This window comes from Sinocyclocheilus anshuiensis, unplaced genomic scaffold, assembly GCF_001515605.1.
Source record: "Sinocyclocheilus anshuiensis isolate Anshui unplaced genomic scaffold, SAMN03320099.WGS_v1.1 scaffold286, whole genome shotgun sequence".
Lineage (NCBI taxonomy): Eukaryota > Metazoa > Chordata > Actinopteri > Cypriniformes > Cyprinidae > Sinocyclocheilus > Sinocyclocheilus anshuiensis.
The window spans coordinates 895,589-909,047 of record NW_015544135.1 but is presented as its reverse complement, the minus strand read 5'-3'; the positions used below and the strand labels follow the sequence as shown (position 1 = coordinate 909,047).

At 36.8% G+C, this 13,459-nt stretch overlaps 2 protein-coding genes across 2 annotated transcripts; both read right to left on the bottom strand.

The window, feature by feature from the left end:
* Positions 1-175: 175 nt before the first annotated feature.
* anpeplb (alanyl (membrane) aminopeptidase-like b) lies at positions 176-9,419 on the bottom strand. Its single transcript, XM_016494673.1, has 20 exons — positions 8,643-9,419; positions 7,877-8,016; positions 7,509-7,648; positions 7,292-7,412; positions 6,730-6,884; positions 5,177-5,284; positions 4,872-5,015; positions 4,669-4,734; positions 4,292-4,357; positions 4,079-4,212; positions 3,829-3,911; positions 3,559-3,695; positions 2,798-2,853; positions 2,564-2,711; positions 2,389-2,477; positions 2,205-2,309; positions 1,941-2,108; positions 1,714-1,854; positions 828-909; positions 176-716 (listed from the first exon to the last, which is right to left on the bottom strand). The coding sequence occupies exons 1-20, from the start codon at positions 9,257-9,259 to the stop codon at positions 567-569; spliced, it is 2,850 nt and encodes a 949-aa protein (XP_016350159.1). The 5' UTR covers positions 9,260-9,419; the 3' UTR covers positions 176-566.
* Positions 9,420-9,495: 76 nt separating this feature from the next.
* On the bottom strand, positions 9,496-13,053 carry LOC107694948 (uncharacterized). The gene is made up of 2 exons (XM_016494672.1): positions 11,794-13,053; positions 9,496-9,742 (listed from the first exon to the last, which is right to left on the bottom strand). Exon 1 carries the CDS (start codon positions 12,980-12,982, stop codon positions 11,867-11,869), a length of 1,116 nt encoding a protein of 371 aa, XP_016350158.1. The 5' UTR covers positions 12,983-13,053; the 3' UTR covers positions 9,496-9,742; positions 11,794-11,866.
* Positions 13,054-13,459: the final 406 nt, after the last annotated feature.

Here is a 13,459-nt window from a genome sequence, read left to right as displayed (position 1 = left end):
AAGTCTCATAAAAACACACATCATAACCTTTGTCATTCGGTTTTCAATCAGTCATTCACAGAGCTCAAAATAATGGCTGTGGTTCTATAAAATGTAATATTTCAAAATACTAGCTTTTATATTTTTTATATGTATTTTAATTAAATTAAACTATACAAATAAAACGAATGGCATACTGTGCTTTTTTTAATGTGCTTAGATGTGATTTCATCATTGTAAACAATACTTAGTCAGTAATATCAACTAAATTATAGTAAAGGCAATAAATTAAGCGGCCCACAACATTCATTCTTGGCCTTTTCTCTAATATACACAATAGATTTGGCATTAACTACTCAACATAGCATAGGGAATGTGTTATGTAGCCATTTTAAAATGGCACATTCTTTGTTCTTCCCTTCTAAAGCTTGAATAATTCTCCAGTGAAAGTGGTCTTTTGTTCAAAACCATCTCAGAACCACAGGAGGGGGTTGCTTTCATTGTGAAACACCTTTACATCTGTTTTTGATTGTATTGGCTCCACTGAGTATACTCTGATTGTGCAGGCCTACAAAAACTAAAAGATCCTACAGCTCTCCAATGAACCAGTCCTTAACAATCTGCTTATTTTCTTTCACCCACTTAATATTGGCCTCTGTCCTTTCAATGACCTGCTCCAAAGCTCGAGCTGCAAGGCCCTGGTTTTTCTCTTCCTGCTCCCTCTGAAGCTGCTTCAGCTGTGTAGAGACAATTTGGGTTTGTGTAAGATCAATGGTGGAAACACAATTACAGATTGAGACATTGTCAACTATTACACTTTTACAATAACTAGAAGAATGAAAGAGCACCTCTTCACGTTCGACGTCCGTGGAGAACCTTTTCGTCACAGCATCTAACAGACTGCCTAAAGACACGACTCCCGCTCCATACCTGCCCAAAGGAGATGATTGTTAGCCATATGTCCATATATTTATGGTTTCCAAGCAACTGTGATAAAACCTTTAAGACAATTAGGACTATCATTCATTTATAGCTGAAGGCAGCCTTTGGACCCTGAATTGCTCCTGATCTTTGATTCTTTTATGTTACTTTGGTGTTACAACTTCCTGATTGCTGTAGTTATTCCCGCCAGAGTTTACGAGATTTACATTTTATAATTCATCATTGGCTTTTTTTAACTGAACATCCTAATGTTTGCAGAATGAGTCATTTGCACAAGAACTTAATGGTGATTTCATTTGCCTCTCTAGTTTCCATTCATTGAATTTAAAGTCGGCATGAAATGGAAGTTGCGATTGTCTTTTCTTCTCTGCTGTGACGTATATCCAAGTGAAACGGCATCTGAAATGAGAGGGCGGGACTTGATTTCGTCCTTCGGGAATTGATTGGATCGTTGGAAGTTGGGGCGTTGCTAACAAAATGGAGAATTCCAATTTCAATTTCCAAAAAACAAAATTCCAAACGTCACTGATGTCACTGCAGCTGCTGGCAGTTCCAGATAGCTCCGCCCTTGCGCCATAGCTCGTGACCGGAAGAATAGAGTCGTCGTTTTGAGGGGGAGGGGAGGTTAACGTTTTTGATTAAAGATTACGAGGGCACATGAATTAAAAAAAAATAATGAAGTGCACGGATAAATTATTTATAATAAACACTACAGTATTCCATTCAAAAAATAAGAATTTTCAATTTTGATTTCATTGGTGACTTTAAATAAATGTAAAAATCATAACTTACTCTTGGGTGATGTAGGACCAGTGCTCACGGACGAAATCCCAAGCGAGAGGCTGGCCGGCGACGTTTTTGGCAATGTAGTTTATGGTAGAGAACATATCCATCTTTCTTATCTTTGAAGGGTCAAGAGTGTACTGAAGATATCTGTGGTATTACAAACGTCAATAGTGAGTATGAAGTACACAAAATGGGTCGTTGAGATGATATAAAGCTTATATCTCTGCACTGACCTGTTGAGCAGCCAGATTTCTTTGGTGCATGATAAGGCGTATCTTAGTTTGTCTTTCTCGGCAGCGACCGTGGCTCTTTGGTATTCTATCCAAGCAAATTCCCAATCATACTCATCACCGCTAGCTATTGCACTGCAGTAGATTGCTTTCCTCAAATTCGGATGAATGCTAAATGTAAAAAGATCATTCAAGTCAATCTAATTTATCTATATTGTAGAACTGTAATTGACAGTAATTTAATTTAAACTTAAAGGCGCAACTCACTCATTGGTGCCATTTTTATAATCTTTGAATAGACTTCTAGCCATTGTTATGCACTTAGTAAGGCCATTGCTGCAGGCTACTGAAATAGCATTTACCTGGTTATACCTGAAGGGGAAACAAAATAAATAATGATTGCTAGATGTCCAACAAAATATATATAAAGCAAGACAAAAATGCTGCTTACTGGTCAGTGTGTTTCTCAGGAACGGTTCCATTTATTGTGTACTCCTCAAAGTGGTCATATAGTCCTGTGATTAGATTGCGTAGGTATTTCTAGACATAGAATTGTACAGTTAATGCTGAGTATCACAATTTTCACTGTTATGCACATATTCAGGAGACTGTGTCCTTATGCTCACCGTTATCGGACCGTAGACCTCAGAGCGATCAAACATAAGGATTAAATGATCCAGGTTTTTCAGTGCTGACTCCCATGGAATATACTCGGTATCATTTACTAGGTACTTGGTTAGACTTAGTGCAATAGTGACGTTTAGGCGATGAGCCCTATACAGAAATGATCAGTTAATATGCAGCAACAAATCACAGCGAGCCAAATAATTCTTTACAACATTGGTCAACTGAAAAATTACCTTGCAATATTAAAAGCGTCATCAATTAGTTGCCCTCGGTTGATGATTGGAATGACCTAAAGATAGATTAATTAGATTTTAAGCCACTTTTGATCACATCAGTATTAATGACAAAACCTACTTTACGCAAGTACGTGATCACAGGTGGCCAGGGTGGCCCCATGCCAAATAACAACCGACTGCAAAATCTACAAAAAAGTTTTCCACATTTTGGCCACTTGGTATCAAAAATCTGCTCGTTATTTAAAAACTAGAAAGTATTCAAATGTGACAGCGGTCTTCAAAAGCCTGCTTAGTGCCAGTCAGGCTCATTTAAAAGCCAGTTTAAGGCATTTAAAGGGTAAGTTCACCTAAAGATGAATTAGTCACACTCATGTCCTTCCAAACCTGTGAGACCTTCGTTCATCTTCGGAACAAAAATTAAGATATTTTTGATGAAATCCAAAGCTTTCTGACCCTGCATAGACAGCAACGCAACTGACACGTTCAAGGCCCAGAAAGGTAGTTAGGACATTGTTAAAATAGTCCATGAGAAAACAAAAATAACCACTTTATTCAACAATTTGAATGCACGTCGAAGACTGACATGGAAGAGAAGAAATTGTTGAATAAAGTCATTATTTTAGTTTTCTTTGCTGATGTCACATGAATTATTTTTACGATGTCCAGAACCAGACCGCGTGTTGGCCAAGCGTTCGCGTCTACGTTCCCGTTCAATATTTGATTTGAAGGGATACTAATATTTCTTTAAAGATACTCACATGATGATTTCTTTCAAGTTGCATACGAAGCTTATTCCAGTTTTCTTCATCGTAGTTGACACGGAAAAAGCCAGCGCAGTTGACGTTTGCGAGGACCCACTCATCTTTGTCTTGAAGTTGAAAGTGTGGCCTTCGGACTGTAAGGAGGGATGCAGGAATGAGCAGCAGGGTTAATCACAACTAACAGTGACTGCAGATTTATGCCTGTTGTTTTGCCAGGTTTCATTTTTATTATTCGAAATGATGCTTTAATGTTTATTTGTTCCTTACCTGGACCTTTTACTTTCAGCATATCGTTTTTCTCTGTAAGATCTCTGTCCTTAATGTATCTGATGTGAACTTGCCATGCAATACTGTTAGGAAGAAAATAAGCAATATTTGAATGAATCAATAAAAGTTTGTTTGGCTAAGGAAGCTACTTATAGCTTTTTTGTTTGATAGTAGTTTAAATCCAGTGCCATGTTAAATAATTCAATAATATGATACTATTGTAAACAGCAATTTGATTCTTGAAACTCACTCATGGCCCTGTGTTTGCTTTAGTAAAAAGTGTTCTTGAGAAGTCTCCCCTGTCTGGGTAATAATGGTGATTACTGGATACCCCACTTGCTCAATCCATGTGCTCATGAAGCCTTCCACATCTTCTTTTGTCTCCTGATCATTGTGGGAAATATTTGTCATTATCTTATCATATCATTTCAACTTGAAAATAGAATATAGGTCCTTAATTTACCTCTTGCAAGCATTTCAAAAGATCTTTGTACACAGTGTTCGTGTACTCGAACTTGGCAAGATACATCTAAAATACATACAAATAGTAATTAGGCCGTCAGTCCAGACCATACCTTCAAATCTTCAAAAATAAATGCATAAAAATAGTCTAATACATAAAAGCATAAATTATGCTATGGAAACCGTAGTATACCGTGAAAGGTCCTAAGTTTAAAAAAATACATTTTTTAAATATGGTTATTAATATGGTTTTATAATATATATAAAATATGTATATATGATATAGTTGAGTTGGGGATTAAAATAAGCTATTTCAACATTATATATATTTTAAAAATATTAATTATTATATATACATTTTTCCCCATTTTGGCTTACCTTGATTCCTTTCATAAATGCGTCCTCTGTCATGAATGTGGCCAGCATTCTCAACACAGCAGCACCCTAAAACATGTACAGAGCTTGAAAGTTTCTTATAATCCTAAAGGATTGTTTTATACATTATAATATTGTGCGATATTGTATTGTAACATTTTTGTTAATTAAGCTTATCAACATCCCAAATGTATACTGATGCCAACCTTGCTGTAGGTGATGTCATCAAAAAGTTCTGTGATCTCAGAGAAAGTTTGAATATCATTTTCCTGCAAACTGAGAGGATGGGAAGAGTTTAAGGAATCCACTTGAAAGGCAGTCTGGGTTTCTCTGAGAACAATTAGATCTCTCTGAAAACACAAATTAATCATATCATCAGAGGAGGTTGGAGGATGCAAGCTTTAATTTAATGAATTTATGGTCAGATTGTAGAAGTCAACAAGTGAAAAAAATGAAGAATTCACCAGGGTGTATTGTTAAAATCATTATTCTAAAATAAACAAAAACATACTAAGTCCCAGCCATCAGCTTGCACCCCAATGTATGACATGTATGTGGCAAATCCTTCATTCAGCCATAGGTCATTCCACCAATGCATGGTAACAAGGTTTCCAAACCACTGAAATTAAGCACAGGTATGAAATGTAAAGATGATTTTGCTAAAGATTTATGGGCTCTTAACAGCTAGCGGATGATCTATGTAAAAACTGTTCAGTAGATTTACAGCAAAGAAAATACACTGCAGAAGGCAAAAAATAAAATACAATTAACTAAATAATAGCAAAATAAACAGGCTAATCAAAATGAAAAGAAAAAGTTCCCTATATATTTTCTTACTATTTTATTATGTACATGGGCAGTTAAAATGTCATGTTATTTATTGGGGATTTTTTGATGGAGCTATGGTCATTTTTTTTATTCACACTTCAGCATGAAATAGAATTTGTCAAACTGTGCTAATTTACGAATGGTATAGTATCTTCATTGTATTTGTTGTTTTTAGAAGCCAGTCCTATAAACAGTTACCAATTTTGGACATCTGGTATAGAGATTTATATGATACGGATACAGAAGACAGCATTGACGATATCTTTTGATGATTCAATATGGGCCAATCTTAAACTTGTTTCAAAAAATCCTAATCATCAACTATACAAAATGGTTCATAGGATGTATCTCACTCCTAGGAAACAATATTTAATGAAGCTTTCTTCATCTTCCAATTGTAATTTCTGCGCAGGAAACTCTATAGGCACCTATAGACGTAGTTTTGGGATTGCCCTGAAGTTAATCATTTCGGGAAACAGGTATCTACGACTCTGAAGGACATACTGGAAGTCGATATATCATGCTGTCCTAAGCCTTTGCTTTTAAATGATGACTCATCTTTCAGTTTCTCTCTGTCTCAGAACAAATGGTTATTCTCTGGATTAACTGCAGCTAAGAAAATGCTTGCCTTACGTTGGCAACCTCCACACTCTTTAGCTTGGTCACACTGGAGGTATTCCCTTCCTGGACACTGCAAACATGGAGCTATCAGTGGCTAGGATGCACGGTGCCACTCAAAAAACGATTTCAGCTTGGATAAGGGCAATATCTAAAACTAAGGACTTGTTAAAGTGACATGTTTTAAATGTCTTTACACTGTATTTGCCTTGTGAAGTTTATGTAATTATTTTTGTTATAGACTATTTGTGATTGTACCTAATGTGATGCAGAGGGAGTGGAAAGTTTTTTGTTTTTTTTTGATGGTCGCTGTGGGTGGGTGGGATGGCATTTAAAATTAGGAAAATTTAGTGTGTTGCACTTTATTCCTATTGATGTATGTCTGTTATAACTATTTTCTGTAACACTTAATAAAAAATGTATTAAAAAAAGAAAACCTGTGTTAATTTACCACTTAATCAATACCACCGTAACATCCAGACAATGTACATCTGATTTTTTGTAAGGTTTCAATTACTGCACATCTAGGTTAACAATGACATTCACTGAAATATCTAGCTTAATGTAACCTTTAGTCAGTGATGAATAATACATTATCATTAATATTTGACTGTTTACCTGATGTGCTAATTCACGAGCAATCAGAGTGGCCACCCGTTCTTGATCAAAGGTCGATGCTGTATATTTATCATACAGCAGACCTGACTCCTGATATGAAATGAAACCCCAGTTTTCCATTGCTCCAACACTGATGTCTGGCAAAGCAATCTGGTCTGTAATAAAACAAATTTTTCTTGTGAAGCTTGAGTTTGTATGCTCTCGTTTTAGCTTGTACCTGTTCAATTTAGGACAGTTCACACAAAAATGAAAATTCTGTCATTTACTGACACTTCGTGTTGTTCCAAACCCGAATTACTTTTTTTTTTCATTTCTGAAACAACCTTGGACTCCATTTAACTTACAGTATATGGATATAAAAATACTAAGAATTAAAAAAAAAATGTATTCCCTAAAAAATGAAACCATACAGGTTTGGAACAATATGAGGATGAATAAATTATTTTAATTTTTGGCTGAACTATAATTTAAATACATGTTAAACTCCAACCACATGTATTAATGCAAGAATTAAATTAATCCACATTGAAATAGTGAGTGGGGTTCTTCTCCATTGACTCACCTATTTTTGTTAGTGGGTATTTCAATCCAAATATATCCTGATAGCGAATCAGAATCTTCTCTGTAACTTCAAGTGCGTAGTCAGCATGGCCAGCATAAATAGCATCCCCCCGAGCATGTATCTTGGAAATACATATTCATTATTTGTGAAATGTTCAAAATAAATAAATAAATAAGCAGGCACTCAAGTGCCTTCAATTAAAAATAAAGAAACATACATTTATTTTTGTACCGGAATGTCTCGTTTTAGATTTAAAATCAGATACAGTGAAGGCCAATGAATAAGTTGACATGATGGGGGTCTCTTTAAATGTAGTCATAATCCATTCTTCTCCATCTATTTCTGTCTGATGTGCCTCTAATGATAAAACAAAAATAGAAGTTATGTACTGTACACAAATACCTTGATTTTTTTAGTTTACGTCCTTTGCAGGTGTTGAGCCCGCTGCTGTTTGCTGCTCTGATATGTATTGTTATCTCTATAGACAGGAGGACGAAATATCTATATGAAATCATCTTTCATTATTATCAGAACAGTGAGATTGTGACATGATCAAGTCTAATAATAACTAGTAAGGATCCTAACCTCCTATTCCATTGGACAGGGCAACAGTGTGGGGTCTGTGGATAATAGTAATTTGAAACACAGCCTTCAGCGCTGGCTCATCAAAGCACGGAAACACTTTCCTGGCATTTGTGGGTTGCAGCAGACTGGTGGCGAATAATCTGTTTGCGGAGACATTTTTATGCAAAACATAAGCAAATAAAAATGAACAACAGTAATTCAGTTTAATTGTCTGGATTCATGTTATTTGTCATAAAGAATTGTGTGATATCCACATGTAAAAACAACAGCGAAGTGAGGATTTGATCGTTTTAGAGAAGAAATGTGCAACACAAATCTCAGGAGGAAACTGTTTGTGGAGACATTTTTATGCAAAACAGTAAATATAAATGAACAATAGTAATTGAATTCAAATGTTCTGGATTTATGTTGTTTGTCATAAAACGTGATATCCATTTGTAAAAACAACAACTAAGTGATGAAACGAGCAACAAAAATCTCTGAAGGCTTCTTACAATAAACCGTTTCTTGGACAGAGATCCATGGTGAATATGATAAAGAAAAACTTTAGAGAATAAATTTGAAAAACTATTTGTGAAGCCAAATACATGCAAATATATGAGGTGTCAGTGAAGTTCCTATGGGTGTTTTTAACTGAACTGAAAACATATTTTGAAAGACAAAAATATAAAAGTAAAATATAAATGAAATAAAAAATACATTATACTAGTTAATAAATATGTTTTTATTAAAAGCAACTAGATTTCCTAATATTAGGAGTCTTTACCTCTCTTGATCCTCGTCTTCCTCCTCCTCTTCCTCGGCTTTTACCTTCTCTGTGTACCCGCTCACATAAAACCCATCCAAGCAGTCAAAAAGTTCCCCTTCGAATTTGGTGATAATATCATAGTAGGTCTCATTTCCAGACATTGCATCCTTGAGTTGGATCTCGAGGAAATTAGTTTCATTGTGATGAATTTTATATCCACTCACTGGTAATTTCTCATCTGAATCAGATTTTCTCACTTCCACGGTTGTCACATTTAGGTCCTGAGCGTGAAGAAAGATGCTCTTGGAGACTATCATACACTTTACTCTTACAGTTGACTCTCCCGTGAAAGCAAAGGATTGGTTTGTGTAGTTATTAGGTATCACTGCGTAAAGGTACGGTTGAATTAAGACTTTGTAGCTCTCAGGAATCAAATTGTCAGGAAGTCTGAGAGTCGGTGGAAGTCCTGTTGGAATAACCGGAGGTTTAGTTGGAGTCGGTGGACTCACCGGAGGGAATTTATCTATTTGAATTTTGTACATCACAGCCATCATCACTAAACCACAAACAGAAGAAACTGTGAGGACCCCAACGCCGACAGCCAAGGCCTTGGACATGCCAGTTCCTTTGGCCATTTCGGATCCTTCTGAGAAACCTCCAAGAATGAATTGAGCTAGGCGAACCTGCTCTATGTTATTAGACTCTGTACCCTCTCGCAGACCTTCACAATATATGTACTGCTAAAGGCGTCAAGCACCTATACCACGCCTAGAAGAGACCACGCATTTCGAGATTATACATTAACCAGCCTGGATGAGCCAGAAACAAACAAATATGATGGTATTTCACGTACTGTGTCCCGTCACACTTTGCCCCACATCTGGAATCAGTTTTAATATCTATCAAGTAGTTAATGGTCAGAGAAAAAACACACACAAAAGAGAGCTTTGATGCTGAAAAAAGAGATTCATCAGATGTTAAAGTACATTTTTAGTAATCAACGGACCCAAGCTGATATCCTTGAGTCCTTATGTTCTGCCAGAGACCTTCAGACCTCAGTGATGAGACATCCAGCTGTTTGGGACCTTCTTGCTGCCCAGAAACGTTTCCAGAATCCTCTGATGACACCAAAAAACAAAAACAAAAAAAAAACATTAATTGACTGGTTTCTGAGACTTTTCTACTTCTATATCAGTATGTCTTTGTGTGAAACTTGTAGTGTGTTTTCTTTAGAGTTAGAGGAGGGGACTCTCATGCTTAATATTTTTTAAGATGTCCCTACTTTCCCCTCCTTTCAGTTTTATTCTAAACTTTTTAAGAAAAGTACTGTTTGGTCGTATTTGGTCCTGTGGAATCTACTTTTTATAGACATAGATATATAATAATTTAATAACACTTAACTGTACTCTTTGGCAAATCTCAAAACCAAATCTCTTAGCCATTTATAATAAAAATAGATAAGACTATTAAAACTTTCACCCTATTCAGAATATAAAAAGACTGCTGTCCTTTAAAATCTACATGATGTTGGAAATCAAACCATTTTGGTTTAAATCTGCCTATTTGAAACAGACTGAAGTCGACTAAATAACAATTCAGAATTATCTTAAAGTGAACTTACAAAAATAGCATTTATATGTTAACACTGATGGGAAGGAACCGAAAGTGACAGTGGACCATTTTGTAGCACAAAGTTTTGAATTAAAAAAAAATGAATTTTTAAAAACAAACAAAACGGCACACATATTAAGTAAAATCATATCAATTTATTTTAGCTGTTTCAATTCCAGCCTGTGCACAGAATTCATTTATCACGGCACCACTGCAGACTGCTGCTTTTAGGGATGGCAAGAAAGAAACACAACAGCTAGAAAAGAAAATGGTGCCATCCTGTGGATGAGCTTGAGATATTGCATTCAAATCATATTTTCACCCTTTGGGTTGTTTACTAGGAAATGCAGCTGCAAGTCAAAGAAAAAAAACAACGTATGTGCACGTAAAATAAATTACATGATTGGTCGATTGGTTTGAGGCTAAAGGCAATATTTTAATTTCATAAAATCAAAGAAAAAACTCCATGGGTCACAAACGTCATTAAAGGCACACTATGCACTCTAAAAAATGCTGGGTTAAATACAACCCAGTGCTGGGTAAAATAGGGACAAACCCAGCAATTGGGTTGTTTTGACCCAGCGGTTGGGTTACTACCCAGAAGGTTGGTTAAACATTTAACCCAACCGCTGGGTCAAAACAACCCAATTCCTGGGTTTGTCCCTATTTTACCCAGCACTGGGTTGTATTTAACCCAGCATTTTTTAGAGTGTGTCTTTAAGGTATATGTTAATGCTTAGCATGAATGCTGAGCATCTGATCTCAGTCAATCTATGCTTATTCATTGGTCAGCTGATACCTCAAAATGTCAAGAATGTCTTAGCAGTTCAGGTTTTACTCTCATTACTTTAGAAATTCCTAAACGTAATAACTGTCCTTTTAATTATATTATGTAAGACATTTGCCCAAAATATGGATAAACATGAAGATGCAACGCAAAATTTTCACTTATGTAAAAATACTTAAAATACCCAATCCTAGGCTTGATAAAAAAAAAAAATCTGTCTATTGAAATTCCAGTTTATGAAAGAAAGATTAAAATTAAATTGCCATCTTAACTGTCTCAAATATAGATTATCAGGAATGTTATAACTTTTGGTCACGGATAGCTGAAAACACTGAAATAAAATCTAGTTCAAGACAAAAATACACACAAAATAATGGCAAAAACCCGTTTTTTTTATGACTCCTACTGAAACACACAAGGACTGAAATGCTATAAGGAATTAAAGTTATTGTCGAAGTGATCCACACTCAAGCCACAATCTGCTTTATCCTCCTCTTTGTACAATAGAACAATTTTCCTGAATTCACCTAAGCTCCTAAAAAATGCACACACTCTTCAGCCTGGAACATAACCCTTCATAGCACAACACAAGCCGAAACTCTTTTGAAGCATAATTGTATAGTTAAGAATCTGGATATATATTGAACTTAATCCAATTATTTGCTAGCAAGGGGTGGCTGACGTATAATTAAATTACAGCTTTAAATATTTTTACTTATAGAGGATCAGCAGAAGTGTGTTATCCGATTATATTTATACTAATTTTCCTACATAATTTTCTTCAGGATGTGGTGGTGTCCCTTTAGGCCGTTATGTGTGGCCTGTAATTGTTTAAGTCTCGACTTCACCAAAGCCAACTGTCTAAATGCTGAAGACAGTAGCAAGACTGCTGGAGGATTGACGTCAGCTCTCTGTAACTTTGCTCTTTCCAGTTGGGAAGGAGTCTTTCATTGTTAAGGGCCTGAAGTTTGGGCGTCCCTTCATGTAAGACCTGATACAAGCAGGGCCATCGGCTCTGTATCTGTAGTCGAGTCCGGCGGTCCAGAGTAATGCCCCGAACGATCTTATTCGCCCGCAGCTCTCGTAGCGCTGGGAGGTTGAGGCAGGAGAAGACCAGACCTCGACTGGGCGACACATCTAGGAACTCGAGCGAAAGGGATTCAAGGGTGTACGAGATGCCTAGATTTCGCAGTGGAACAAGAACATGGAGCATGAGGGATTTTAGATTAGGCAGCGATTTCGTCAGCATCTGTAAAGTGTTCGGACTGACCCCTTTGAATACCCAAAAGTACTTCAATTCTAAGATACGGAGGTGTTGAAACCGAGTGATCAGCGCAACTGATGTTTCGGACCAGTCGAAGTGCAGGCGCATTTTGGTAATCCTGGGACAGCTGTGGACGAGTCTGGCCAGGAGAATCTGAAAGTGGTCCATCTTGGTAATATTGTCTTGATGAGAACTAGAACTGGTGTGGACACGAAGGTCAAGAGGTTCCAGCAGGGTAAATGTCCAGTTCAAGTCTAAATGACTGAGATCCCGGCAATGCACGTTCTCTAGAAGGTGCGACAGGAGCTCTACCCATTTATTGCACTGGTCTCCTAGATCAAAACTGGCCTTCAGAGTGAGCAAACTAGCCCCACGGGATATAAGATGATGGGTGTAATGGTGAACCCAAGCCTTCCAGCGCTCAAACTCTCTGTTGGAAACGAGCAGACCCTCCTGGCCCAGATGAAACACCCCACGGTGGGAATAGTCTGCAACTCTCCAGAGCTTCCCAGAGCGCACTAAGCAGCTCCAGCTCGCACACACAAGGGCAGAGTTGCATTTGTCCACCTCACTGAGGAATGAGAGCACATGGAGCTGACATTCCACCGGTAGGGAGTTGAAAGGGAAGCAATCTTCATCAGCTCTAACCCTTCTCCTTGTATTAATGGGAACAAGGGCTCTCTTCCGTTGAGGCATGTTGTCAGTGCTTGATTAAATCTTTAAGATCATCCTTTTGTCTTGCTCTCTCACTGAGAGACGTTTGACTGCACCTTACAGAAAACACAATGTCATTTATTATGTGCATCTCAACAGTAAACATTGTCTGCAAGTTCTTCATTATGCGATTTATGTCAGAAAGTTGCACTCAAGAACCGCTGTAATTGATTCAATTCGATTCATGAAGGAAATCTTTCACACCGGTTTTGTGAACTGGATTAAGTATTTTATTAAAAACATTTCGTTTCAAAACAAAATGTTTCTAATGTGCAACAAGACAGAGCTTCTCAACAGTAAATGTATAAAACAAATGCAGTACTAAAACATTTTAATGTGTGCAAGTTATGCAGTCTGCGATTTGTATTTAAAAGATCCGCTCTGAATGATTAATTTAACTTAGGCACCACTGTAACTGATTCAATTCGAGAAAGAAATCCCCAAAATTTTCTCCAAAAT